The sequence below is a fragment of the Neodiprion fabricii genome, chromosome 6 (genome assembly GCF_021155785.1).
Source record: "Neodiprion fabricii isolate iyNeoFabr1 chromosome 6, iyNeoFabr1.1, whole genome shotgun sequence".
NCBI classification, from domain to species: domain Eukaryota; kingdom Metazoa; phylum Arthropoda; class Insecta; order Hymenoptera; family Diprionidae; genus Neodiprion; species Neodiprion fabricii.
The window spans coordinates 5,518,444-5,542,651 of record NC_060244.1 but is presented as its reverse complement, the minus strand read 5'-3'; the positions used below and the strand labels follow the sequence as shown (position 1 = coordinate 5,542,651).

The 24,208-nt window shown below is 39.6% G+C and overlaps 3 protein-coding genes across 21 annotated transcripts; 1 reads left to right on the top strand and 2 right to left on the bottom strand.

Moving 5' to 3' along the window:
• Positions 1-43: 43 nt before the first annotated feature.
• Positions 44-8,943, bottom strand: LOC124184240 (liprin-beta-1). Of its 10 annotated transcripts, none has more exons than XM_046573733.1 (13): positions 8,813-8,943; positions 7,472-7,612; positions 6,884-7,038; positions 4,134-4,252; positions 3,644-4,004; positions 3,170-3,331; positions 2,849-2,977; positions 2,595-2,769; positions 1,882-2,177; positions 1,616-1,792; positions 1,162-1,533; positions 685-895; positions 44-438 (listed from the first exon to the last, which is right to left on the bottom strand). In XM_046573733.1, the coding sequence occupies exons 2-12, from the start codon at positions 7,596-7,598 to the stop codon at positions 737-739; spliced, it is 2,232 nt and encodes a 743-aa protein (XP_046429689.1). In that variant the 5' UTR covers positions 7,599-7,612; positions 8,813-8,943; the 3' UTR covers positions 44-438; positions 685-736. The 10 variants fall into 10 exon arrangements, with proteins under 10 accessions (XP_046429689.1, XP_046429687.1, XP_046429691.1 ...); XM_046573731.1 differs by having other exon boundaries at positions 8,717-8,904; XM_046573735.1 differs by lacking the exon at positions 8,813-8,943 and adding an exon at positions 8,205-8,347.
• Positions 8,944-9,153: 210 nt separating this feature from the next.
• On the top strand, positions 9,154-15,694 carry LOC124184243 (zinc finger protein ehn-3). Of its 8 annotated transcripts, none has more exons than XM_046573752.1 (6): positions 9,154-9,475; positions 9,976-10,192; positions 10,330-10,561; positions 10,677-10,945; positions 11,030-11,365; positions 11,479-15,694. In XM_046573752.1, the coding sequence occupies exons 2-6, from the start codon at positions 10,017-10,019 to the stop codon at positions 11,915-11,917; spliced, it is 1,452 nt and encodes a 483-aa protein (XP_046429708.1). In that variant the 5' UTR covers positions 9,154-9,475; positions 9,976-10,016; the 3' UTR covers positions 11,918-15,694. The 8 variants fall into 8 exon arrangements, with proteins under 8 accessions (XP_046429708.1, XP_046429705.1, XP_046429704.1 ...); XM_046573749.1 differs by having other exon boundaries at positions 9,870-10,192; XM_046573748.1 differs by having other exon boundaries at positions 9,154-9,479.
• LOC124184249 (tumor necrosis factor receptor superfamily member wengen) lies at positions 15,391-22,789 on the bottom strand. 3 transcript variants are annotated; one of them, XM_046573766.1, is made up of 6 exons: positions 22,048-22,788; positions 20,951-21,075; positions 19,505-19,990; positions 19,068-19,257; positions 16,815-16,943; positions 15,391-16,241 (listed from the first exon to the last, which is right to left on the bottom strand). In XM_046573766.1, exons 2-6 carry the CDS (start codon positions 20,990-20,992, stop codon positions 16,027-16,029), a joined length of 1,062 nt encoding a protein of 353 aa, XP_046429722.1. In that variant the 5' UTR covers positions 20,993-21,075; positions 22,048-22,788; the 3' UTR covers positions 15,391-16,026. The 3 variants fall into 3 exon arrangements, with proteins under 3 accessions (XP_046429722.1, XP_046429723.1, XP_046429724.1); XM_046573768.1 differs by having other exon boundaries at positions 16,230-16,366; positions 22,048-22,789; XM_046573767.1 differs by lacking the exon at positions 20,951-21,075.
• Positions 22,790-24,208: the final 1,419 nt, after the last annotated feature.

The following is a 24,208-nucleotide window of genomic DNA, read 5'->3' as shown; positions in this document are numbered from 1 at the left end:
TTCTATTCTCTTTTTTTTTTTTACCTTCTACGATTGCGAGAAAATCATTTTCGATTGTCACACTCACTGATTCATTGTGAAATTTACAATCTGATTAATAGCTCAAAAGTTCCAGATGAAAATTCATAAAAAAAAGCATGTGTGTACGGCTAAGAATACTCATTTTATGGAATTTAATGTATGCATACAGTACAAGAACAAGTACACTTGAAAGTAAAATTTCATTATCAATTGATTTCATTAGAAAGCAGTCAGTAAAATAGCTAGTTGTTGCTTGATTATTGGTAACATGTTAATAATCTGCTACAGTAAAAATATTTGTTTAATTTACAATTTTATTTGGCAGTATTTCAAATGATTAACATACAGACAGACTCATTCCCTCTCTCAATGTCTATATGCAACCAATTACTCGTTTGTGTTCCGTAATTTCTCTACCTGAAATATTCAAAGATAAATTAAATCACACACAATATTGAACTAGTTAATTTATCGCAAGCAAAACGACGATTCATATTAAAATGCCACGTATAAGATTATTATGAAATACATGTACGTTAAATATAGCATGAAGATAAAATGGGACGCACAATGGAATATTATTGTTCGCACAGTTCGTTAAATTTTGCGTATCATATGAACGGATGATTGGTTACGTGTATGCATTAGTAGAGTTAGACTTACGAGTGTTCTTTGATTTTTTTTTAGTTTCTTGCTCGAGTAAATCTGTGATTGGTTAGAGAATGGGTGAGCTCAGATTAGGACTGCCAGGGCTTGAAGAAGGCGAACACGGTGTACCTGGTGGTGAAGGTTCCAGAGGACAAACTAGGTTCCCATAATCCACTTCATTTTTACTTTTCTTTCGCTTCAACGTGAACTGGGATTTCTTTGGTACCTTAATCATTAATTAAGAAAGTAAGTTACGAATTGAAATAATCGCTTGTTTATAGTAATCGTGAATGTAGAGTCCCAATTTCTCGTTTCGCATAAAATATAATGAAGAGAAAGGGAAAAATATAAATAATGAAAAATTCAATGAATAATCAGATACAAAAACGTTTTACTAATTTGTTTAATCATTTTTCATTGTTTTCTTCAGAAATCAGTCCAATTGAGGTAAACAATTTATAAAATGATTATTCATATGGTTGAACTACTTACTTTTAATCTGGCAGTCAGAGTGAGGGGCACGAATCCTAAGGTACTCTCAATCTCCCGTTTGTGCTGGACGACCTCTCTTCCTAAAAGTTGGTTGAAGTGAGTTGTCAGATGCCGGCGGAGTAGCGTCTTTCCTGGAGGAATGCTGAGCAAAGTAGCTAGTAATTCAGAGGTAAAACGACCCTCGTGAACCATCAATCCGCCGTGAACGCCGGAGCCGCGCATGTTCGGCGCATATTCGGCAAGGTCTACGACTCTTAGCCATTCCATGACACGGTGATTCGTCCATAACGTGACGTTCCTACCGTCAGCCCCATTTCCGTTAATAGACCTTCTCTCCAAGCTGTCAAAATTGAAATTCAGCTCCCTAAGGACCTGAAAATCCAAAGATTGATCGGTCCCCTTCGTTCCGTTAAAAAGTAAAAATAAAATGAAAAAAAAAAACGAATCCTGATACCTGAATTCCTCGGCGTAAGCTAGCAGCACATAACTGGGCGTTTACTCCTAAATTTAGCAAGTCTTCTGTGGTTAATCGATGCAAAACTCTACCATCTATTTTAGCGTTTTGAAAAGCTTCTTTGTATTGCGGTAATCCAATATCGTCTAACCATCGAAGAACTGCTGCACTGTCCATCTGTAAGTCATAAATTATTCGTGTTTATTGTTTTTTATTTTAGTATGTTGTGGAAAGGAAAGGGATTGTTAATTTTCGTATCTCTTTACCTGTTCAGCTCCGAAAAATCCAACGGAATTCGGTCGTTCAGATTCGATAGCATACAACAATTTTTTTCGATGCAGCGTGTTCTTTATGTCAAGCTCTTTCTCAATTTGATTCTGTTGCATTTCCAATAGCTTTGCTCCTGTAGCACCCCAGCGTCGCAATTCAGCTGCATAACATTCGAGGCCTAGGCGCGATAGCCAATCCCCAACTTCCTCCATCGTAAGATCGGCTAATGGTTTTGGTGGAATATATTCAGGTTGCGGTGCAGCCTCGCCGATTACTGTCTTCTCCTCCTCAGCTATGAAAAATCGTTTGAAAATTCAAATTACAAGCATTACATTTGACGGATATTTCTCACCGCCGTGCGTGTGTTAATTTTATGCTAATTTGTGATTTTTGTAAAATACTATGAAGAAAAAGCACTCTGAAAAATATTCAAACAGATATTAGGAGTTCAGAATTGAGGAGAGAGAGTTTAAAATTTCAATAATTATACGCAAGCACAAGAACGTCAATTATTTCGAAAAATAGCTTTAGCTGTTACTGAGCTAACACGTTTCAATCGCGTTGTTATTTCCTTGATTAAATACGCACTTGATTTGCAATCTCCTCCAAAAATCGCGTGATTAGTCAAGTTTTTAAATTTAAGCTCTTATCATAATAGCAGCATGCAACACTGCAGGCATACTTATATTCTGATTGAATAGATTAAAACCTAGAATCGGGGCTGACAGACATCTAGCAGAGATTCCCTTAACAGTCAAGGGGACAGACTGTGCGCCATAGTTTGAATTTGCGACGACCTTACCAAATGCGACTCCCTTCTTTGATGACGTTGGCGGCCGAGGTAAGCTGCTGTACTGTCCTGCATGGCGACTGAATCTCTCACCCTAAAACATAACATAAAAGGATTGTATCATTTCTCACATTTATTGATTGGAAGTATCAACAATACAATGATTAACGTACGTTTGACATGGGATTACTGCGTAAACTTCGATTCTCATGTTCTAGACTGGCCTGTTTTAGCTTCAATTCGGACATAGAACTTAGCAGCTCCAGTTTCTGAGTTTCTAACGTGCTCCTCGAGATAACTTCCTTGAATAAAATAAAGTACCGTGCATTAGAAATTATTCAAGCTTGCAAAATTCGCGCGATTTTATTCATCTGCAGATTGTCAATCACGAGTACAGTGTAAGATATGATATTGCGAGGACAATAGATAAAATTTTACTGCCGGGTAATTTCGCTGCGTCGAACGCGATAAGCTGTAGCTTTGTTTATTGTTACCCGTTGAAGAGCCTCTTCCATCTGTCTCAGAGATTCTTTTTTCTCCTGCAATATGCTTTCCAGTTCGTGTATTTTGTTTGACTGAGCATCGACCTGTTCAGAGAGCACAGATACCTCCATGTGTAACGCGCCGCGTTCGTTCTCCAGTTTTCTCAAACGCTCCTAGAAATCATAGTCGGTCATGAAAATCTGGAATTTGTAGGTGAAAGATAATTTTATAGTGAAACAAAAATCGATCATCTGCATTAGGAAGGGTCGATGCAACGTGTAAATAAACATTTGTTATAAATTCTTGGTTTTCCAACGAATGGAACTACAGTAACAACAGCAAACCTCCCTACACCCCTGTTAATAAAAACATCCAACGCGTGATTATTCGTTTTACGATTTTATTTAAATTTAAGAAACAATTTTTCATTGCATCTCAAATTAATCACAACAAAGACTGACGTCCAACTCTACAATTATTTGTACCTCAGTGTTATTGTTATAGCCGTTCATATACGGATTGCTCGCGTATTGAAATTGTTGATGAGAACAATAAAGTCTCTCCCTATCGCAGCATATCAGATCGTTATGCGACCTGGCTCTTTGATCTCTTTCGTTTCTGTTCCTGAGCCGACGTCTTCTTCGGTCCAAGGACCCGGCGCACCGGCTCGAATTTACCGGCAATGAGGTCATGCTCGAGGATTTACCGTCGGAACGAATCCCAGATGAATCTTTGGCCATTGATGGACCCGGACTGGGAGGAAGACAGCAACGAGGGACCGGAGGAGCGATGTACCGCATCGGTGACGGTTCTTTCGATGATCGGTAAACGAATTCGTTTCCGGCGCTAATTGTACAAGTTTTTTTGTTGCACATTATTCGCACTCAGCCAATAATATATCAAAATTACTGTTCGTAAAAATTTATTCGCGTCAAATGCAAAGTCGAGTAAGAAAATTCAAAAAAGATTAACCACCTTGGGCAAGATGTAGCGTAGAAAGGCGGTAGAGATGATAGATGCGCCGCGTTGACGGCACAGGAATTGCTCATGTTTCCTTGAAAAGCAATCGCTCTCGTGTATCCCATCAGGCAGTTCTGCGATAGTTTCATAAAAATAAAAAACAAATACGAGAAATCATGAAACTTTGGTAATTTCTTTATCTTCTGTCTTCTTTGTAAGAACACCGCAATACGTTTTTTCTCCCAGACCGTCAGTTTTGCGGAAGGAATCGAAATATTCGTTAAGAAGCGACATGCTTTATTCTTTAAATTCAAATTAACGACGCGATTTTTTAAGTTATTTTTATACCTGGCAAAGGCAACTCTGTGACCTGCAATCGTTGCGTAAATCTAACGGTGGTCCAGGCAGTTCGATTGCAACGTTACGTGAATAAACTTCGGGATATTCGTCGCCGGGTTCCGACGTGGAAGTTGTCGCCGAAGAGTCGTAAACGTCCGACGTCGTCTCCTTGGACGCGTTCCGTTTCATTGTCGATGTTGTGTCCGATGAATCGGATTGTGAATCTGCATTGTAAATTAATCGTATCGTTCTTCTTAATCATCTTCAGTTCGCTGCAGACGCATAATGATGATCACTTACCATCCCTTCCCTTGCCCCGCACAAGCTTAACGACTCATGGGGACATATCCTATCGGGTGTGACGGGTATTGGTAGTGATTATTATTATTATTATTATTATTATCATTAATATTCTGTATCGTATTTCTACTTTCCGTACTATATAATCGATGTACTTCGCGAGAAAAAGGTAAAGCTCGGGGAAAAGAAAGTTACAGGAAAGAAATGCCCGAGTTATGTACCTAATGTAATTTGAATGAATCCGGAAAAATGAGAATACAGAACGATTATAAATCGTGTAGTTAATAATCATTGTGACCAATAGTGAGATGGTTCCCATTTGAAGAGACGGTCTTCAATATTATAGACGTAAATACGTACGTTAGTATACGTAGGTTAATATGCTACAGTTAGGTGTGTATATATACCTATACTAACGTATGTACATACATTCACATCTGTATAATCTTTAAATAGGTATTTATTTAGTCTCGTATTTATAGGAGTGATGCCCCTTGTCCTCTCAAATCGAGAAGGTCTAGGCTCTCGGCATCTATAAGTACATATGGTAGAAGCCTTGGGAAAACCACATCATCCCGTCATCATCACTATCTGGACGAGCCGCGTTAGTCTGTCCGTCCATTTTCCATTGTTGATGGAGTTTATTTCGGGTCGCGTTATGTGTTTTCCTTTTTTCTGTTCTGTTCTTTTCCTCGAACGCGGTGAGAGTTTAAAAAAGCAAAATTTTAATTGCACATCGGTCACTTTCAACTGCTGAGCTACTCGGAAGCTGAACTTTTTTTCTACCTCTATCCTCGCGATATACCGGATTAGAACACTAAATTAGAATGAAAAAACTCCCGATTTCACGTTGATACCTTTCAGATAGCTTCTGTCTTCCTCCTCGGTGATCGGATCCAAATCTTGACGTTCTCCTCCTCCCATGAGCCCACCACCCCAAGAATCTTCCATAACGGAGGCGAAAAACTTACGGTCAATATACGATCTGTTTTTACCGTATTTACCACACAGATATCGTCGATCAGTTCATTAAATTTCCAATTCCGATGATATCGACCCCCGAATCAAAGTCGAATGAATTACTAAAACCCAATACGGTATCACATCGATCATATTCTTCAACATCTACCGCGTGTCAATGTTAAAGTTGGATGAAAATATGCGAGAAAATAATTTCGCACCACTTTTTTCAGTGTTTTCCTTCTCGTCTTGGGATTATTGAATCTCTCTTTTATCTCCACCGTCGCTCGCGATGATTAACTTTTAGCCTTCGATCGCGAAACCGGAAGTTTCCGGGTAGATCACGATCAGAATCGGGAGAAACGAAGGAAACAAGGTCAAAGCGCGCGCGGACAGCGAAATTAAGTTAGTTTAATAAATGAAACCGTATTCTCCAGTTATTTCTCGAGAAATTTTCGAAACCGACGAGACTCCCTTCGGACAGACTCCGTCTCGTAAACTAAAATTAACCCGTCCAAATCTTGAAGACGCCGTATTTATAAATAGAGACTGGTACTGTTCTTCCCTCGTCTACGGGGACGAGGCATGCTGCACGTCGCACGCGTGCGCGCAATGGACGCGTGCATCTTATACGAATATCGCCACTTCACTCGCAATTTTTCATTTCATTATTTTTTCAATATTTTCAATAGTTCAACGCGTGATATACTTACCTTTTTCATTAATTCTGGCGCGGCAAGCATCAGCCATGTTATTGTTGCTGTGACTATGAAATAGTAGCGATACTTAAATCGTTCGCATATCATTTTCGCACAATTGCAGCGCGCAAATATTCCGCCGGCGTTCAATTTTACGGGAATATTCTGTCCGGCTATGTGGATGCACGGATACGTGCCGTGATTTCAAATCGAATGGACGTGCTCCGCGATCGAACCGGCTTACGTGCCTTCCGGAAGTACGGCGAAACCGGAAATGAGCGATTCGATTCGTTGGAATTAGAAGTTTTCATTTATTGTTCTTCCTTGTCCTTATTCCATACGGAAAACAAACTTTTCTTTCTTTCTTTTCAACTTCCCTTCGTAATGCAGCGTATATTTTGAGTTTCAATTTACACAACTATTAAGGATCTATACTTGAATATTGTTTTATGCGAATCTTGTACTCACTGGTTGTAGCCAGTGCAATAACACTTCAACAGTCTCCAAATTGGGGGGTTGTGGGAGAGATGGAGCATTTTGGATTGCAGACACAAGGTTCTTTGTGGCTTCTTTCACCGAATCCTTCCATTCAGAGTTACTGTCAGATCCCTCTGCGCAAGCTCCTACATGAAACACAGAATGTAACGTCAATCGAATAGAAAATCCACTGACAATTTCATAGTTGATACAAGCGAATTTATTTTTGAAGACTTTCTTTTTACTAACGCATGATACTTATTTCTTGTTTAAACTTACAATAATTGGTTTATGAGATACTTTACAAAATGTCAATTCATTTCAAATTCCTCCACCCGAAGGACAGAAAGAGGCTTACTTATGATCTCGCACAGACAAGTCTTTCGATAGAAAATACAATGAAATATAAAATTCGTGGACAAATTCGTGGTTCTACAAAGACTGATAGTTATCACTGAATTTTTCGTAGTGAAAGTAATGGCTGTTTTTTAGCATAATCCAAGCTACAAAAAAAGACAGATAATTTCTCAATTGACATAAAACATTCCAGATAATCATTAGAAGAGTTGAGATATCCACCTGATATGATACCGTCCATTTGTAACAGAGCTGCTTCAAGCATCTTACTAGCTTCAGTAGTTTTTACCAAAAATGAAGTCTCACTCGCCTCTGACCCAGCTGCACTGCTTTCCTCACCCTTTCCCATCACTCACCTATATTCTGCAAGCAAAAACGAATGAAGTGATGAAAAAAGAAACTGCGAAATTCATGAAATTATTGTAATAACTATATCATTTACATTCGCTGTTTTTTCGTTTATTTCGTTTTGTATTTTTTCAATAACCTGAACAATTATTGCAGTGAAGTGGATAAATGAAAAGGTATGCATATCACATAACACACATATACCTTAATTGAGTAAATAATAAATCGGGCATTTTTGCACTTCATTTGCGAATTAATGAGGACGCAGGGAAAGATGCATTTGGGTGCTTCTTACCGTCCCACTCCATCACACGTAAATCGGCAGATAAACGATTTACTCGGCTATATTAAATTGATTTTCAACCAATGACTTTGTTATGAAGTGCGGTAGCAGGTGTGTATGTATATCATCGATTCAAAGAGCGTAAAAATAAGTGAAATAATTGTTGTACAAGGAGAGAATCAACAGGTTCTACGCGGAACAACGCCCAACAGCGTGAACACATCCACCGACAGTTCCTCTATTTTTATCTATCACACGTATTCTCGTTCATCTCGCGTATCTCCCATGCTGCTTGCTTCTCCCTTCACCGCGATTCGAACTAACCTCTCTCATCAATGTCAAAATCGTCAAAATGTGGCGTAGGGGAGTATCGTATTTTCTCTCTCTTTAAATTCACCTTTTTTACGCAATGCCTAATTGAGCTTGGAGTCGTCGGTGAAGAGCAAATTTTTGATAGCATTAATTACGCAACTTTACGTATCAGACGTCCGAACCAAGTTTACGCGATAGAATATAGTAAGGTTAGCTAATTTAAAACACTTGAAAAGTGTGTATGATTTGAATCAAGATTCAGTCCTGTCGGCTACTTTGCAAATATAATTAATCGTTTTCAATCGTGCGAAAATGAATATTGAATACTTTCAATTTCGTTAAGTTATTTTTCTACTGCTATTACTCGTAAAGTAGTGTCACGCTTTCATAATTACGAGCGATTATCATATCTCGCCGCAATCGTATTTCACAGTACACATAGTATGTATCGGGGAACACGCGTCATTTTGAAGTACGCAATTTTCGATAGTAAAAATTGCTTTAAAAAATTATCTACACTTTACCTCAACCTTCAGTTTCATTTATGATTTTCGTTTACCACCATGCACTCGAAAATATCTGTATTGTATTCATTACATGCAGTAACAAAAGTGTCATACCGATTTCGCACGCGTGTTTATATAGGTTACTACCGCCTGTTTGAAATTTCTATCATTTAAATAAACTTTCTATGTTAATTTTGATTATTTCTAGGTTAGGAACGTTTTTCGCTTTTTTCCAGTCTCACTGTCGAATCAATTTCCTTGATTAGAAAATGGTCTGCTATTTGTGAAAAAGAAATGCAACGGATAACGTGCGTCAAATGTTGTATATAAAATGTGACGTTTGACAGATCGTCAAGCTGCACTTGCTACCAACTTAGAAAAAAATAAATAAAATAGGTTAGGTTTCACATTTTTATCCGGTTCGTTTAATCCGCTATCAAAAATTTATTCTGCTGGTACAATATTGAATAAGTAAATAAGTATCGTTGATGGTGGGAATATAATCTTGATCCATTCGTGGAATGACGTTTTCCCGTTATACAGAACTCAGTATCACGTTTTCGTGGACATGAATTAAAGTGTAAGAAGTAGGTAAACTTGCGAAGCGAAGGTGGTAGCATGAGAAAACGGATATCTGGCACTTCCGTTACATTTTATTTGTGTGTCGTCGTGAAAAGTAAAAAAGTAAAAATAAAGATATGCGAGCATTATTGCCTAAAATATAGAGAGGACGAGGGATATTTATTACTGGAAAAGTGAACTAGGCGGTCCTGGAATGTAAGTAAGTATTTTACGGCGTGTATTCTCAAATTCTGGTGGCTTTTTAATGTTAAAACCGCAAAATCCTACGTCACTACGTGACGGATTCGATCAAAACTGGGACAAAGTGCAGTGCACTCTGGCACTGCGTTAACCACCAGGTGTTTCTATGCCGTAATCGTCTCAGGATTGGGTAATACCTGCCACTACACCTTGCCGAGATATTTCTGCATTGCCAGATCGCTAAATAATTGAAATTTATATTTTCAACCATCATCTCGGTTTAAATAAAAAGGTCGAATGAAACGGCAGGTAAAGAATTTGCGAAATAATTCCGGTTTAAAGTATATATCATTCAATGGGAATCCGTCAAACAGCTAATATTATTCGAAAGTCTCATTGCCTTCCTCAGGATACTTTAATTGGGACCATTGTGGAAGGCAGCAAATAAATATCAGTTCTCAAAATTGAATCGTCAACAGCAACCCAGTACGTTCTGTCTTATTCCATTGACTCAGGCTTACGCAAAGGCCTCAGGATAGTACCACCGGGAAGTACGATGTCAGATGGGATCGGGAGTGGTGGTGGGGAAAACGAGGTAGACTCTCGTTCCTCTTCGCGAATCGAGGTCGGAGAGTCGTCAAATCATAGGGAAGACGAAAGCTTAGATCCAGACAATGAAGGAGCCCTTAACACAAACTACGACAGTGGAGATGGAGCGGTTCCAATATTTCGGTGAGGTACATTAAATACAAAGTAAACACAGAATCATCTGACCAAATTTTTCTCCTTTTCCATTTTTGATACCAATTTGCAAGTGTATCTCGCCTCTACTTTGGATCATGAAAAGTTATTGTTAATTTCATTTTCAGGTGCGACCGCTGTGATAACTACGAAACAATAAATAAAACTGCATTTTGTGCGCATCAGGACCAGTGCATGTTAAGTGGTGAGGCAGGAGAAAGTGCGGAAGGTATCGAGGGGAATGAGAATGACGGGGATGGAGAAGAAGGACACTCAGGCCACAGAACGCATCGTAAGCTCTTTGAGTGCGATGTTTGCAACATGAAATTTTCCAATGGTGCTAACATGAGACGGCACAAGGTATTTTGAGGCTTGTTTTTTTTCAGTTCTTTGAGCGGATATTTTGATTAACACATAGAATCTTTTTTTTTTTGCAATAAGCATTAACTTAAACACTTTTTAATTGTTTTTCCAGATGAGACACACTGGGGTGAAACCTTACGAGTGTCGAGTGTGCCAAAAGAGATTCTTTCGGAAAGATCACCTTGCTGAACATTTCACAACGCATTCTAAAACACTGCCCTACCACTGTCCAATATGCAACAGAGGCTTTCAACGACAAATTGCGATGCGAGCCCACTTTCAAAACGAACATGTAGGCCAGCATGACATGGTGAAATCCTGTCCACTTTGCAGTTACCGAGCTGCTACGATGAAGTGTCTTAGGCTACATTTTTTCAATAGGTACAGACTGCAATCATACATACTTCTGCTCAAGCAGACATCACGGGAAAGAATAGTCGTGATAATTATTGTAATTGTTTTCAGACATGGAATCGACCTCGATAATCCTGGACCAAACAGCTCCACATCTCTAATGAATAGTTGTACACCCGGAGAGGCTATACCTTCTGCACCTTTATCTGACAGCGGAGATAGTACGGGAAATAGATCAGCAGACAACGCAACGCCACCAATGCATTTTCTTACTCCTCATGTGGAAATATCCATCCCTTATCAAGAACACACGTCGAATCAACGCAACCCAAGTCCTGCCCCATTGAATGGGGATAGTCCAAACAGTCCGCAGAGTGCGGACAGTAACAGTAATGCTCCAAGCAGTAGCCATCATCAGATTACAGTCAACAGCAGCGCTGTGCACAGGTTAAAACATCGTGATATTATTCCATATGAATGTTCAATTCAGTACAATATTTTTCAAATGATTAAAATATTGCGAGTATTTACAAAACAATGACACACTGTTTATTCCTCAGGAGTGTCGGTGGCTGCGAAGATTCTATTACTCCATCGATTTCTTTGATTCCTATCAAGCAAGAGCCAAACAGTAATGGAACAGAAGATTCAGGGGCAACTTCGAGTAATCTTCCTTTGCCATCTTTAATAAAAGTCTCTCCGTTAAAGTCATTGCTCAGGGATGATCTTCGTAGAAAATTATCATCCAATACAAGTGTGAGCAATTCAAGTGGTAACTTACATTCACGAGGTGAGCCACCTACATCAACAAGGCCAGATCCGCGAAGCAGTGGATTGCAATGTACGCATTGTAGAATAACATTTCCTGACCAAACGTTATATTTTCTCCACAAGGGTTGCCATAGCGATAGTAATCCATGGAAGTGTAACATATGTGGAGAACAATGTTGCAATTTGTACCAATTCAATTCGCATTTGCTGAGCAAAAGCCACCAGTAAAGTGAAAAAACAAACAAACGTTAGCAGCAGGAATGTGACGTTAATATTAAAGATTAATTCGCCCACAACGTTAGTGTATATGTTGTGGCCCATTTACCAAGTCAAGTACGTTGGTGAAATGGAAGCGTAATGATAGCGATCTATGTTTTTCATTTACCAAGTTGGAAGTCTTTTTGGTAAAGTAAACGAAAGAGTAAATGACGTTAATTAATCGCGATATCTACATCTAGAAATGCATATATACTCGAGTATAGTGGGAGGTAGGACGGTAGATATGTGAAAAAATACTTTGGACACAATCGAAACAGAAGTTTGTTGCAATAATTTATTACTATTGAACTTGTACGATAAAGTACATAAAAATATAGATATACTTATATAATATTGACGTGTGTGTGATATAAAGAGGCTTTGAAGACATAGTACAAAATATTTGTATCGCTATCAGAAAGGCAATTCACTGGGACCATCTGTAACTTCTCTGTACTCGAGTGACGTTATTAGCTTGACTGTACATAAAAGAGATATATAAATTCTGTTTTTGGAGCATAATTAGGAGCTTAACTCATTTCGAATTAAGTCAGAATCACTGCGTTCATTTGATCATTGCTCTGATAGAAGTTACCTATTTAGGTTTTATCAGCGTTTTACAAACCAAATAGTTAAGTGGAACGTCCCGCATATATTCCGGCTCTTCTTCTCACTGTACTCTAAGACAAGTTCCCATATTTATGAAAAATATCATATCCGGACACGTTCGTGCCTTCGAAAGAATTAAAAAATTCAGTCCGTTGTGCTGTCACCAAGTGAACTATCCGTCCATAGGGCTTAAAAAAAATATAAATAAATATATATGTATATATATATCTATATATATATATATATTCCAAGCTCTATTCATAGATTTAACGTAGTTAGGTAATCACTTCAGTAGATTGGACTTAATTTTAAATACCTAATTTCTAATTCAAACAAAGTATTCGTCTGCAAGACAATTTCTCAACAATTACAGGTAACTCGTACATGATTATTTCGTAACTTGACAAGCTGAAAATTATTTAACATAAGTCCAACAAAACTTCATATCACTGTAAAACAGCATTGAAGAACTTTCGATTGTTCTGAAAGATAATGTCTAATCTATTCGAAAAAAGGTAGCTAAAATACCATAAATAATTATATTTGACCTTAGTAAGTATTTAGAATGTAGTATTTCGCTCTTATCGCGCTGTTAAAGTGTTTAAAACGGACGATATATTCTACAAGTTCTATTACTTGGTAACTCCATTACTATTGGGCATCAATTGTACTAAACAACTATTACGAGTACTTTGCAATAACCCGGGTTGTTTAGAAAAAAAAATTTACAATGTATAACTAATTCAAATCGGGGTTTATCATTTACAAAAATCTTCTCGGGTTTTCTCTATTTCCTAAGTTCTTGTGTAATATTGTGTAATTTTTTTTTGGAGATTGTAGCTTTTACGTCCGTGGATTATATGATTTTTCGCTCTATACACTGTAGCAATTAGATGCTGGACGTTACGCGGAACACAACCAGGCCATTTCTAGGCCTACAGATTTTTATTTGTTGTTACATTTTTAAAAATATCCTACCAGAGTTCGTAATGATTTAGTTGATCGCAAGTCACTCCTCAGATTTAGGTCGGTGGAAAAATCCGAAACGAACAAATTAATAGTTAAAATGCGTAATGTCGTTGCTGCGTTTTTCTTAAATGGCTGAAATCCACGTACCAGTAAAACTGGCATTAAAAGTGATGTACAGGGCACAAGCCACAGAGCGCATACTACGCTATATTAGTGGCAAAATTCGTGACGTTTCATAAATTTCTTACAAAATCGTTGAACACATTTGAGAGATCGGGCAATATACAAAAATAATAACTAAAACTGTTAGTAATAAGTTCAAATTGAATTACAAATGATTTAACGTTGGCGGATTTTGCTACTGTTTGTATAAATATTTTTAATATAAATATTTGTACAGATGGAGAATAGAAAATTCTTGAAGAAAAAAATCGAATGATAGAGAGTAAAGTTTAAATAGTATACATATATAATATGTATACATGTATTTAATTATACCACACTGCTGTAAATGGTTGTAGTTATGTAATAACTATTCTGTATATCGAGTTATATTTAATATGATTATTATTTATTAGTAAATAAGTAACTTATTGCCTTGCATTCCACAAACAGAACACGTATGCTAAACTAAAATTTAGGTGCGCACGTTAATGGTGCTGTTGTAAAATACGAGGTGGGTTAAATTTGTGAAACAAAATAACTTATTCTATTTCGAAACATTGAACAGTTCAACTTTATTTTGTCTCACTCAATGATAATTTATTACATTTACATTTGTTTTCTCTTATCTCTCTTAAGTCGCAATATTACGCCTTTTTACCAAAGCATCATTGACATAACAATAATAATGTCAGGCACTTATGCATTCGTTATAATTTTGTGAACGTTGAACAAAGGGTGCCTAAAATCTTAGTTTAAATGAATTACCGAATTATAATTGAATATTTGTCGACAGCAACTTAGTAATGAAAAGTGCCTATTGAAAAAAATGTTGTGTAGTGAATTATTAGAAGAAATGTTGACTTAAAAAAAATCCAATTACTCAATTTCTGCATACTAAAGTCTATCTTTGTACGCAAAAAAAAAATTATTTCGTTCATCAATTCGAACATTCGATTAAAATTTAAACGTACCTGATTCCAGCAGTCAAAGATAATACATTCGAACAATGGCGTGTGTTGTGATAGCAGTTTGAGATATTAAAATACAACGGAGTTAGATAAAAATTCTGTGACTGCAAAATGCCTTATTCTGTGATGGAGAAGTTTTAATGAACGGCGTGAGATGATAAAATTCTGTAATGAAGACTAGAGAAATTTTTTTTTACCGTGACTCGGCTTTTGGATCCCCTGGTCACCGTAATGATAATAGGTAATATGCGTATAATAGACACCACAAAAATATGATGGATGCATTTTCATGTAATTTAAAGATTATTATTGGCATATATTGCCACTTATTTATACATACATACGTTATAAAAAAAATAAATAAATAAATTATATTTGATGTAAGGATGAAGTAACAATCTGTTGATGTTACTACGGTGTAATGGGTACAAGATAAATACATAAGTGATTATGTATATAATATATATACATAGATGAATATTTAAGAAATATACACACATGTAGATATATCTATATACGAATTTATTTTATTATTTGAAAAAAATGTTGACTTTCTGAAATTTCACGGATAAACCTATACAACGAGTAATCACATGTACCGGACGTAATATTTTTAACATGAATCCTTGGCATGTGATCAAAATATCTTGTTCCGTAAAAATAGATGGATACTATAATATGCTGTAAAAAAAACAAAAAAAGGAAATCCAGCCAAAAAATCAAATTCGTAAATTGTTTTGTAATTTTAGTTATACGATTTTATTTATCATTGATACAGAGCGTTTATATTACAATATTTATTAAAACTATCAAATAAATAGTGAGTTTCATGAGTATAGGTACTCTAATCAGCGAGAGACGCTTACTGCTCTAGATATTCCCATCTTAAAGCGCGTCGTCGACGACGCAACTCCGTGTATATAATATTACATACATATTACTAATTATCGTTAGTACGACAATCGTCAAATACTTTTCAAAGCGAATCTTTTTCGGATTTGTTTGTACGCGGTACTTGTACAACTAATACGATATTTAAAAAAAAAGGGGGATATAAAATTGTATCTGACGAAACGCAGCCCGCGGGTTCACATTCTTCCTGCACCATTGCAGCGTGCATTAATTATAAATATCGCAATTCATTTCCTCGAGACTGTTTATAAACATTGAAGGGGACCCGCAGTGTCTGTAAATTGTGAATTGAATATGTAACTTGGAAACACTTATACATGTGCTCACGTAAACGATTAAAGCTATCTCCCATATCGCCGTACATAAACTAAGCCGTGTATTTATGTATCTGCAATCATGTGTGATCCTTATATCTTATATACCAATATCTTGAAGACGTCACGCTTATAATAGGTATTAGGAGCGATTGGCCTTATGGCTTAGAATACTTTCGATGTTGCGGTGTATCTGAGCAATTTGCGCTCTTCTGGTCCTCGGTGTTGACGCAGGCCTTCTCGGTTCTCGCCCCCCGGGTCCTCCGGGTGCTTCCTCGATGTAGAGGTTTCCTCGACCTCCCCCGTCCTCCACGTGTTCGTGCCATCCAGCGACGACTGGCGTTTCCCGCTTCCGGTCTGAAACCCCGCGTATAATACCGCAATCAATGCCGACGGTTTTTATTATACCTCCCGTGATTGCCGGCCCCTCTTTGTCACCCCATCGCGCACGTAACGTACGCCCGATTGAAAATATTATACACCTGAATGACAAACAATCGGCACGAACCTTAAGCCGCTTGTTAGGTGTTGAGTGAGTGTAGCTGTTTATTGGTGTATACAGCATTGGCATATTCATTGATTACATTCATTCATAATAATTTCTTATTAAATATATGTTATTATATGTAACTTAGTAAGCGGTTGACCATGACATTTTTTAATTTCATCAAAGATTTTATCTATGTAAGTACGCACCTGAAAATCTTCCAAAAAATTTACAAATTACTTCAATCACTCGTCTTTGCCCTATGAGTTTTTAAACCCATCTGGAAAATATCCAAATCAACTTTTGCGAACCAAGAAAAATAGAAACACTCCGTTTTCGATCATGGTCAACCGTTTACCGAGTTTGCGCGGAAAGACCCGTACATATACTGCATATGCGCGATATATGTACACAAATACGTGCTGCTGGTAACAGATTCTCACCAAGTAATTTTTCCAGGTATTGACACCTCGTCTCAGGATCGCCGGGATTCATCGGTGCTCCTGCGGTTAATTCGGCCAGCTCGGCTTTTACCATCAGGTTCAATCTCGCTGAGATTTCCTCCAGACCGGCTGCGAAGGTAATAAATTAACAATAAATTATATCAATTTTTTCGCTCATCGTATGTATACCTATAAATTGGATTTTCAAATGTTGCGCTGATAAACTTGCGGGTTTATATCTGCCGCACCGTAATACGAGAAATTCAACCGAGTTAGCTACAGTTACAAGACTTTCAGCATGAAAAGTAGGAAAAATCGAGATGACCAAATATCAAAATCTGAAATAATCGCAATCAGAGTGGACGGGTCTAATTCCTGAGGCGTTTTACAGTGTCTCAAGTTTCCAAACCGTTATACGCCCCAGCATTGGATTATATATGATGCAGTATAACGAAGCCTAGCGGGCAGAGTCGGTCGAATAGAGAGTCAGGTCGCGTATCCTTCAGGTAAATGGACTAAACTCTCTACAGCCAACGACCACCAGGCGTCGATTGGTCCCACCGCGTTTGTCGAGAGCCTAATAAACGTCGGGACGATCGTGTTCCAAAACGCGGGTGGCCGGTCGTAAGTTAAAATCGCTTTATTTTATCGTCTTTTTATTTTTCCGTTTGCCGTGGGTACGCTGAAACGAGGTACACGCAAAGATTTACAACGCTGTTTCATCCTCGAATAGGTTATACGTAATAACTTTGTACGAACCGGGTTAGTCTTTTCCTCGAATGCTTTTTTCAATCTTTTTATTGGAATCGCTCGGGGGCTTCGGAACAATCAGATAAGAACGAAATATATTACAGCGCGCCGCTCGCGATCCTCGCCATGCACCTTTTTTTCTTTTCCCCTCAATCGAACCAGCTGCATGGAGATATTTGCTAAAGATACCTCTGCAGCTTGATCCTGTGAAACCTCGAGGCCCCGTACCTAAAATCCCGAGAAGACCAATTCTTCGTATCATACAATCCGCATTACCGTAATTTGTGTATGCTGTGATGCGCGATCGCTTCATAGCGGTTGTACATTTTAACTACGCATGCGTACCGCGTTCGGCACGTGACAAGTGAATTAACAAGCGATTCTTACGCCCGTTACGATGTTATACATATTTTCTTTCAATTTTCTTTCAAATATTTCTATAACATACGTATAACATGCAAGCACCTACGGACGGTAAGACACGCCACATCTATGTTATTAACGATTCGATGTGGAATCTAGACTGACTTATTGTTAAAGACGAAACGATTGTCCATGGCCACATTTATCGCGGTGCAGACACACGGCGTTCGAAAACGATTCAATTCTATGTAGGTATCCCCACCTCCTCTAGAGGAGCATTTAAGCCCCACGGTTAACGCATCGGTTATAAATATTTAACGTGCCGGTTTCTCCGTTTGTTTCACACCTCGAATATACGTATAGGTATGTATGCGGTTATGTAGGTGCTCCGTAAATTGCACATACTGTATAGCGTCTCAATAAACTTCCGGTCTTTCGGCATTAACGGGTGTATAACTATTATGATTTGTAATTCTTTTTTATTTTATTGTTTCCCTGGTAGCATTAGCGCTGTACGAAAGTGTTTCTCGTGAAGAAGAATGAAACTGAGTTAAGTCTGTTGTCATGATTTTTCTAATCTTTGTTGATTTTTCGGCTCTGCTGTACAGCGCGGCCGACGTTACAGAGAAATATACCGCTGTTTTAAATTCATTATTCATCTACGGTGTGGGCTACGTGAACGTAGCACGAGCCGTAGAGACCCGTGGTGTGTAAAAAGGGTTGCATGTATGCACGCATACGCGTACGGGAGATATAAATTTTTATACGACATTACGCCGTGCGGCGTAGTGTTTTATACCTAAAACCTGTAACTATACTGCAGTACCCCGCGTTATTATAGTATTGATAGTAGTGTAAGATAGGCTACGTCACATCCGGGCGCGGTAGGTCGAGCCAAGGTGAGGCGAATCCGTGAGCAGCTCTCTAATGAAAAACCCTTCTTGCATTTTAACTAAGCGGCGTTCAAATCGTCCACTACCCGTTGAAGATTTCATCGGCGAGATTAAATAATGCTCTACCATAACACCCACGGGAATTTAACCTGCGCGCGAAAAAGGCTTCAATTCCATACTGCAAACTCAAAACTGATGGAATTTTCTTTTCAGACCCCATGATTATTCGATCCAGACCTTGACTTACCTGGCTCGAAGTTTCTCTTCATGCGTCGCCACTGCCTCGCGTATACGAGGGCCGAGCAACCGGCGACCAAGAAGAAAATCACGCAGGCACAAACGGCGAGGACCAAAGCCCCCGTCTGCCAGTCCCATGGGATATCGGTCTGGTCTCTCACCTTTCTCCTCTCTTGGGGGGAATAAATCCTACGCTCGGGCTTCATGGCAGAAAAAGGACGATTCGTTAATCACCGAATCACATGATATTTTTTAAGCAGTTTGCAGGTGGGTTTAAAATTATTATGTTAACTTTTACGACTACGTATCCAGCGTCGGATCTCAACTTGTCATTCCACCAGATTATATCTTTCTAAACTGTTGTGATAAGATCATCCCCCTCCACCTTTTAGCTATAGCAGACGCTTGTATTGACATGAACGGAATGGTTTCAGAAATTTTTCTCACCTCTTCGTCCCGGGGATCGAAGCCTTCGTTCTCCTTGTCATCTCCGAGCCTCGCGTCTCCGTCGACGTTTACCTCGTCGTCGACGTTACCGCGAGGCGAGCGAAAGGGCGTCGGCGACCTGCGTCCGGAGTCGTCTTGTCCCGCAGCGACGTCGGGGAAGGTCCATATCATCTTTGATGTCGCTGCGGCAACGGTCCTCGGCTGGCTGGTCTCCTGGCCCTTTCTCGTTGCCAGCCAGGACCAGTCTAGCTGCAGTGCCGAGAGGGGGCCGCAGACAGTGTCCTGATGGACGGCGCATGGCCTGAGAGTAAATTCCGTGGCGCACTTGGTGCAAGGTAAACAACGCCCGCTCTTCGGCTCCCAGAAGCCCAACCCCGGCTGGCAAATCGGCTCCCCGGATATCTCCGTTTTCAGGGCTCCAGGAAACGAGCCAAAAAGCGCCAGGGTCACTGCAAGCAACCCGCTCGCACCTCCCCCCAGCATCACCTGCTCAGTCCCGAAAATCAAGAAGAACGGGGTTACGACCGGAAAGGAAAGGCCGCCGGTCTGCGCACTTCCCCATGGCTAAGGCTGTACCGATATATAAGTAGGTATGTGTGAAATCATACACAATAGTCAGCCACCCAGATAATGGAATTTTCCTGGTTTGTCGTTGGTGGTCGATCGCGCGATTGACCGGTTTATCTAGTCCTGTATCTGATCAATCACTTAGTTACATTTGGAACGATGTGCAGGTTTCAGTTTATGAATAATACCCGTATTATACCTGCATTTGTATTATCGCATTCCGAATGAAAAGGTATTCATACGTTTTGTTTAGCTCGAGTAGTTTTTTACCACGACAAAAATGAATTATTCAATCGATTCATAGAAATTTACCTTACAATATAACGGGCGGGCCTTTGTTCGTCGAAAAGAATTCTTTTTCTTTTTTTGTCAGTGCGGCCTGTGGGTGTATATGTATAAACAATTGAAACAGGTAACTCCAAATCTTTGATTGCCAGCTTTGATCGGTGATCAAAAAATCTTTGGCATCCGGACAATTATATTACAAACTTGTACATTGTACTATGGTTATACCCGGCTCAGCTAATCGTAAGCTTCGCTTCTCCGCTCCGTCCTTCGAGGACCGATTTCATCGCGGATGTAGCCGTAATTACGCCGTATCCGAACCGGAAACGGAGCCAGTCGGAGCTCTTATTCGTTCGAGTAGGCACGAAGGATGCCTCGGTATATTATAGGGTACTCGTGATCTTTACCGCTGGGTCTAATTTACCTTTTATCAGAGTCGAGCATTAAAAAATTTGAATTATTATACATCACGCGATACGGCCTGTGATTATTACGGTACAATTCCGTGTAGGCATACGCTTGCATCGGTTATTTCGAAATCATCGTATCGCGATTCTTGTGGTAAATTGATTACAGCTGAATTATATTGTGTACCTGCGGTTTGTAATGATGTAGCGCGATGTCAGCTCGAGCCATATATGGCTGGTCAGTTTCTCTTCAGTTACTTAAAATTGCGCTGGCACATCGTGTCATACTTCGGAGGGCGCGGGCACCCATACCTAATCGAAAAGCGATTTGTTTCATTTATTATTCACAATCAGACTGCAACGTTATAATTTATTCTCCTTACGGTCGATTCGCTCTTTACCTGCGCCCATGAACGTGAAAAACCGCCCTCGTATCTACCGGCTTACGATATTTATACGTGCATAAATACATGTGGGTGTATATCGGTCTACGGACATTCAACGTGTATTTGAAAATTTCAACATCGTTTCGGGAATACAGCTCGATTCTTAACACAACGCGTAAAATTATAATAATAATTGAGAGTAAATCAGCTGAGGCGTCGTTCTTCCCGGCTGCGGCATTATAACGATTCCACCACCGGCGACTCGACGCTCGCGTTTTTATTATTTTTGATTACCTCAATTACGGCTTGGGTCATCATCCACGCACCGCGCGACATGGGCATATACACGCCTTAGATGTATTCATACGTCTCTTCACAAGCGCCACGAAAAACGTAAAAAAAGCTATATTAAAGAAGGGATTTGGAAAAAAAAAATTCTTTCCCCCTCCCCCTCCCGTGAGAATTTCAATTGTTTATTTCCAACGTTTTATTATCTCACGATATATAACGAGCATCCTACGCGAGATGTTCGTCCCTACCACATTTTAACAGGCTTATATTGGTGTATACATTATAAATATTACCTATACAGTACCTATATACCTATCTATAACCCGGGAATGTGCGGCGGTCTGATTTTTTCTTAACGGTTAACAGACGCGTATCAATACATCTATACACATTGCACCTCGATTATATACATATACATATATAGACCTGCTATATAACATATTTTTATAGCATATAATCTATATCGTCCGCTGTATGAACATTATAGGTATATTACATGTATTACAAGGAAATGTAGGTGTGCAGTATCGGTCCGTCGAAATTATAGATCACATGCATAGGCGTGTATGCCTATGTGTGTGGATAGATATATACATGCCATACGTACGCTGTTTTCGGTGGTGCGCGGTCTGTCATGATGTAACTTGGCTTGCCGAATATTCCAAAGCGGTCCTTGAATCGCAGTTTCGCGTCTTCACCCGCACTCCGTGTTGCAATTGTATAGCGTTACAAGTACGATCGGATTGTATTTAACAGGTATAACGACAGTCTATCGCCTGGCGTTTAAGTTGCAACAAGTTGAATTGAAAAGCTTTTCTAAATACGCAAGCACGCACGCACGCACTCGCGGCTTACGGAGCACTGCAGAAACGGCCGCGCACCTTAGTTACAATGATACATTTTAATATAACGCAGGATGCGGATACGTCGCAATGATTTATTAGAGGTAAGTATTTGCCCGCGCATCAGTCCCGCGATCAATCACGTTTAAATTATTTTATATTTTCAGAGCGTACAGCGTTATACCCTGCGAAATTATTCGCCATGTATCCCGGGCGAATACAGAAGAGATTCGAAGAGGCTGCAGAGGCCGACTGGAAAGAAACAAGGAGAAATAGTCCGTGATGAACTGGAGAGAGGTGAGAGGGTGATGGAGAGGGAGAGGGAGCACGGGCAGTCGTTCAAACAAGAGCCTCCCTCTCGCACTGCGATATAACTCTGGAGTCAAGTCGACTGGCTCGGGACTGACTTGACTCTCACGACTCACGGCGATCCTCTGGCACCGCGGCTGCAGCAACGCGACTAGTTTGACGGGTTCAACCAATTTCCGTTCACGACTAAATGCGCCAGCTCAGGCTGCGACGAAAGAACCTTCGCCTCGAGAGCCGAGAGAGACGGGAAGAGCATCGAGAGAGAGAGAGAGAGAGACAGAGAGAGAAATGAATAGAAAGAGTGCCAGGGGGAAAAACGGCGAGAGGCAGGAGGGCGCGGATAGATCTTCCTCAGCTTGAAAATTCGGAAACGTTTTGGAAACATTTATCTTACAAGAAGACCAAGAGCTTGGCCCGGAAAACTTATTGCCGTTTAATTATTCCTGCCGATAGATCATGCGAGTGCATAGAAATTGTCGCAATCGTCGCAATCTTGACACCGCGCGTTATGCCCATCGCCTCTCTTCGACTCTGTCAATCTTTTGACTCGTAGTATACTATTTCTTATCTTTCCTGCATTGATTACAACTGTTTGTACAGCACACGATGCTCTTCTACGGGAGATAGATACGAGCGAGGATACGCGAGACTACCTCGAGAAGGTCCAAGGATAACCCTTGCTTTATAGAATCGTAAATTTTCTCAGTCTCAGGTACGAACGAAAACGAATCGATCGATTTCGAACTGTCAGGAATTCATTTTGAACAGAGATCATTCTCCTTTTTATCATGTGAATTTCTTCAATTTGCTACTCCGCATTCCTTACAGCTAATACAACTTCTCGAATTGAAATCACGAATATTTTTACCGGCAGTAATGAAATGTTCATTTGTTTTTTATTTTTATTTCGTATTATATCTAAGAATATGCATATAAATTAAGTGAAACTACGCAAGTATACAGTTCCATTTGTAAATCTTTAGAGATCGCAGTATCCTTAACAACTCAGCGATATCTCTGATGATGTGTCCGTTGTAATATCCTTGTAAGATGTAATTTCACTCCATAAACGGTATATTCAAGTAGTCGTATAAGAACAACATTTTCGATCCGAAACGTCGCATTCGGGATTTTCTCTTTCTTTCCGCCCCCGCCTAGTGCGTTCTCATGACCCCTTCGTCATCCAAGACCGTCTTCCAGGCGGCAGGATATCCCTATAACTATTCTGAGACTTGGGTCCGCACACGCCGCGCACGTAAACCGCAGCATCTGGATTTCCTCCGTCATTGAGTCTCTCAGATGTTTTCAACTGCTGTACGGTAACTATTCGTTCCGGTCAGGTTTTCCTTCGACAATCTTTGCGCCTTCCTGGAGCGAGAGGGACTTTCTTTCCTCTAATTTGCAAGGACGGAGGATGCGAAGAGACGAATAAAATAGCGGTCCATACCCCATCCCCTATGGTTCAGTCTGCACGAGTTTGTAAATCTTCGGTCCTTGACTGCTGCTTTTGGGATATGCTTCCCACGCGGTGAGGGATAGACTGCCGAGATTTTCGTCATTGGAACGCGGTGCTGGGCTGGATGGGAAGCAGGAGCGGCAAGTGAGCCAGCAGCGAAG

Excerpts from the sequence above, each read along its gene's own strand:
- LOC124184243 (XM_046573752.1), top strand. The coding sequence starts at position 10,017 with ATGTCAGATGGGATCGGGAGTGGTGGTGGGGAAAACGAGGTAGACTCT. Across the intron at positions 10,193-10,329 it reads GGAGCGGTTCCAATATTTCG|GTGCGACCGCTGTGATAACT; the intron begins GTGAGGTACATT and ends TTTCATTTTCAG. Across the intron at positions 10,562-10,676 it reads CTAACATGAGACGGCACAAG|ATGAGACACACTGGGGTGAA; the intron begins GTATTTTGAGGC and ends TTGTTTTTCCAG.
- LOC124184249 (XM_046573766.1), bottom strand. The coding sequence starts at position 20,992 with ATGGCTCGAGCTGACATCGCGCTACATCATTACAAACCGCAG. Across the intron at positions 19,991-20,950 it reads TACATCATTACAAACCGCAG|GTGATGCTGGGGGGAGGTGC; the intron begins GTACACAATATA and ends GGGACTGAGCAG. Across the intron at positions 16,242-16,814 it reads ATACCTGGAAAAATTACTTG|ACCGGAAGCGGGAAACGCCA; the intron begins GTGAGAATCTGT and ends GCGGGGTTTCAG.
- LOC124184240 (XM_046573729.1), bottom strand. The coding sequence starts at position 5,708 with ATGGAAGATTCTTGGGGTGGTGGGCTCATGGGAGGAGGAGAACGTCAA. Across the intron at positions 1,793-1,881 it reads GATTTTTCGGAGCTGAACAG|ATGGACAGTGCAGCAGTTCT; the intron begins GTAAAGAGATAC and ends TATGACTTACAG. Across the intron at positions 1,534-1,615 it reads GCTTACGCCGAGGAATTCAG|GTCCTTAGGGAGCTGAATTT; the intron begins GTATCAGGATTC and ends TTGGATTTTCAG.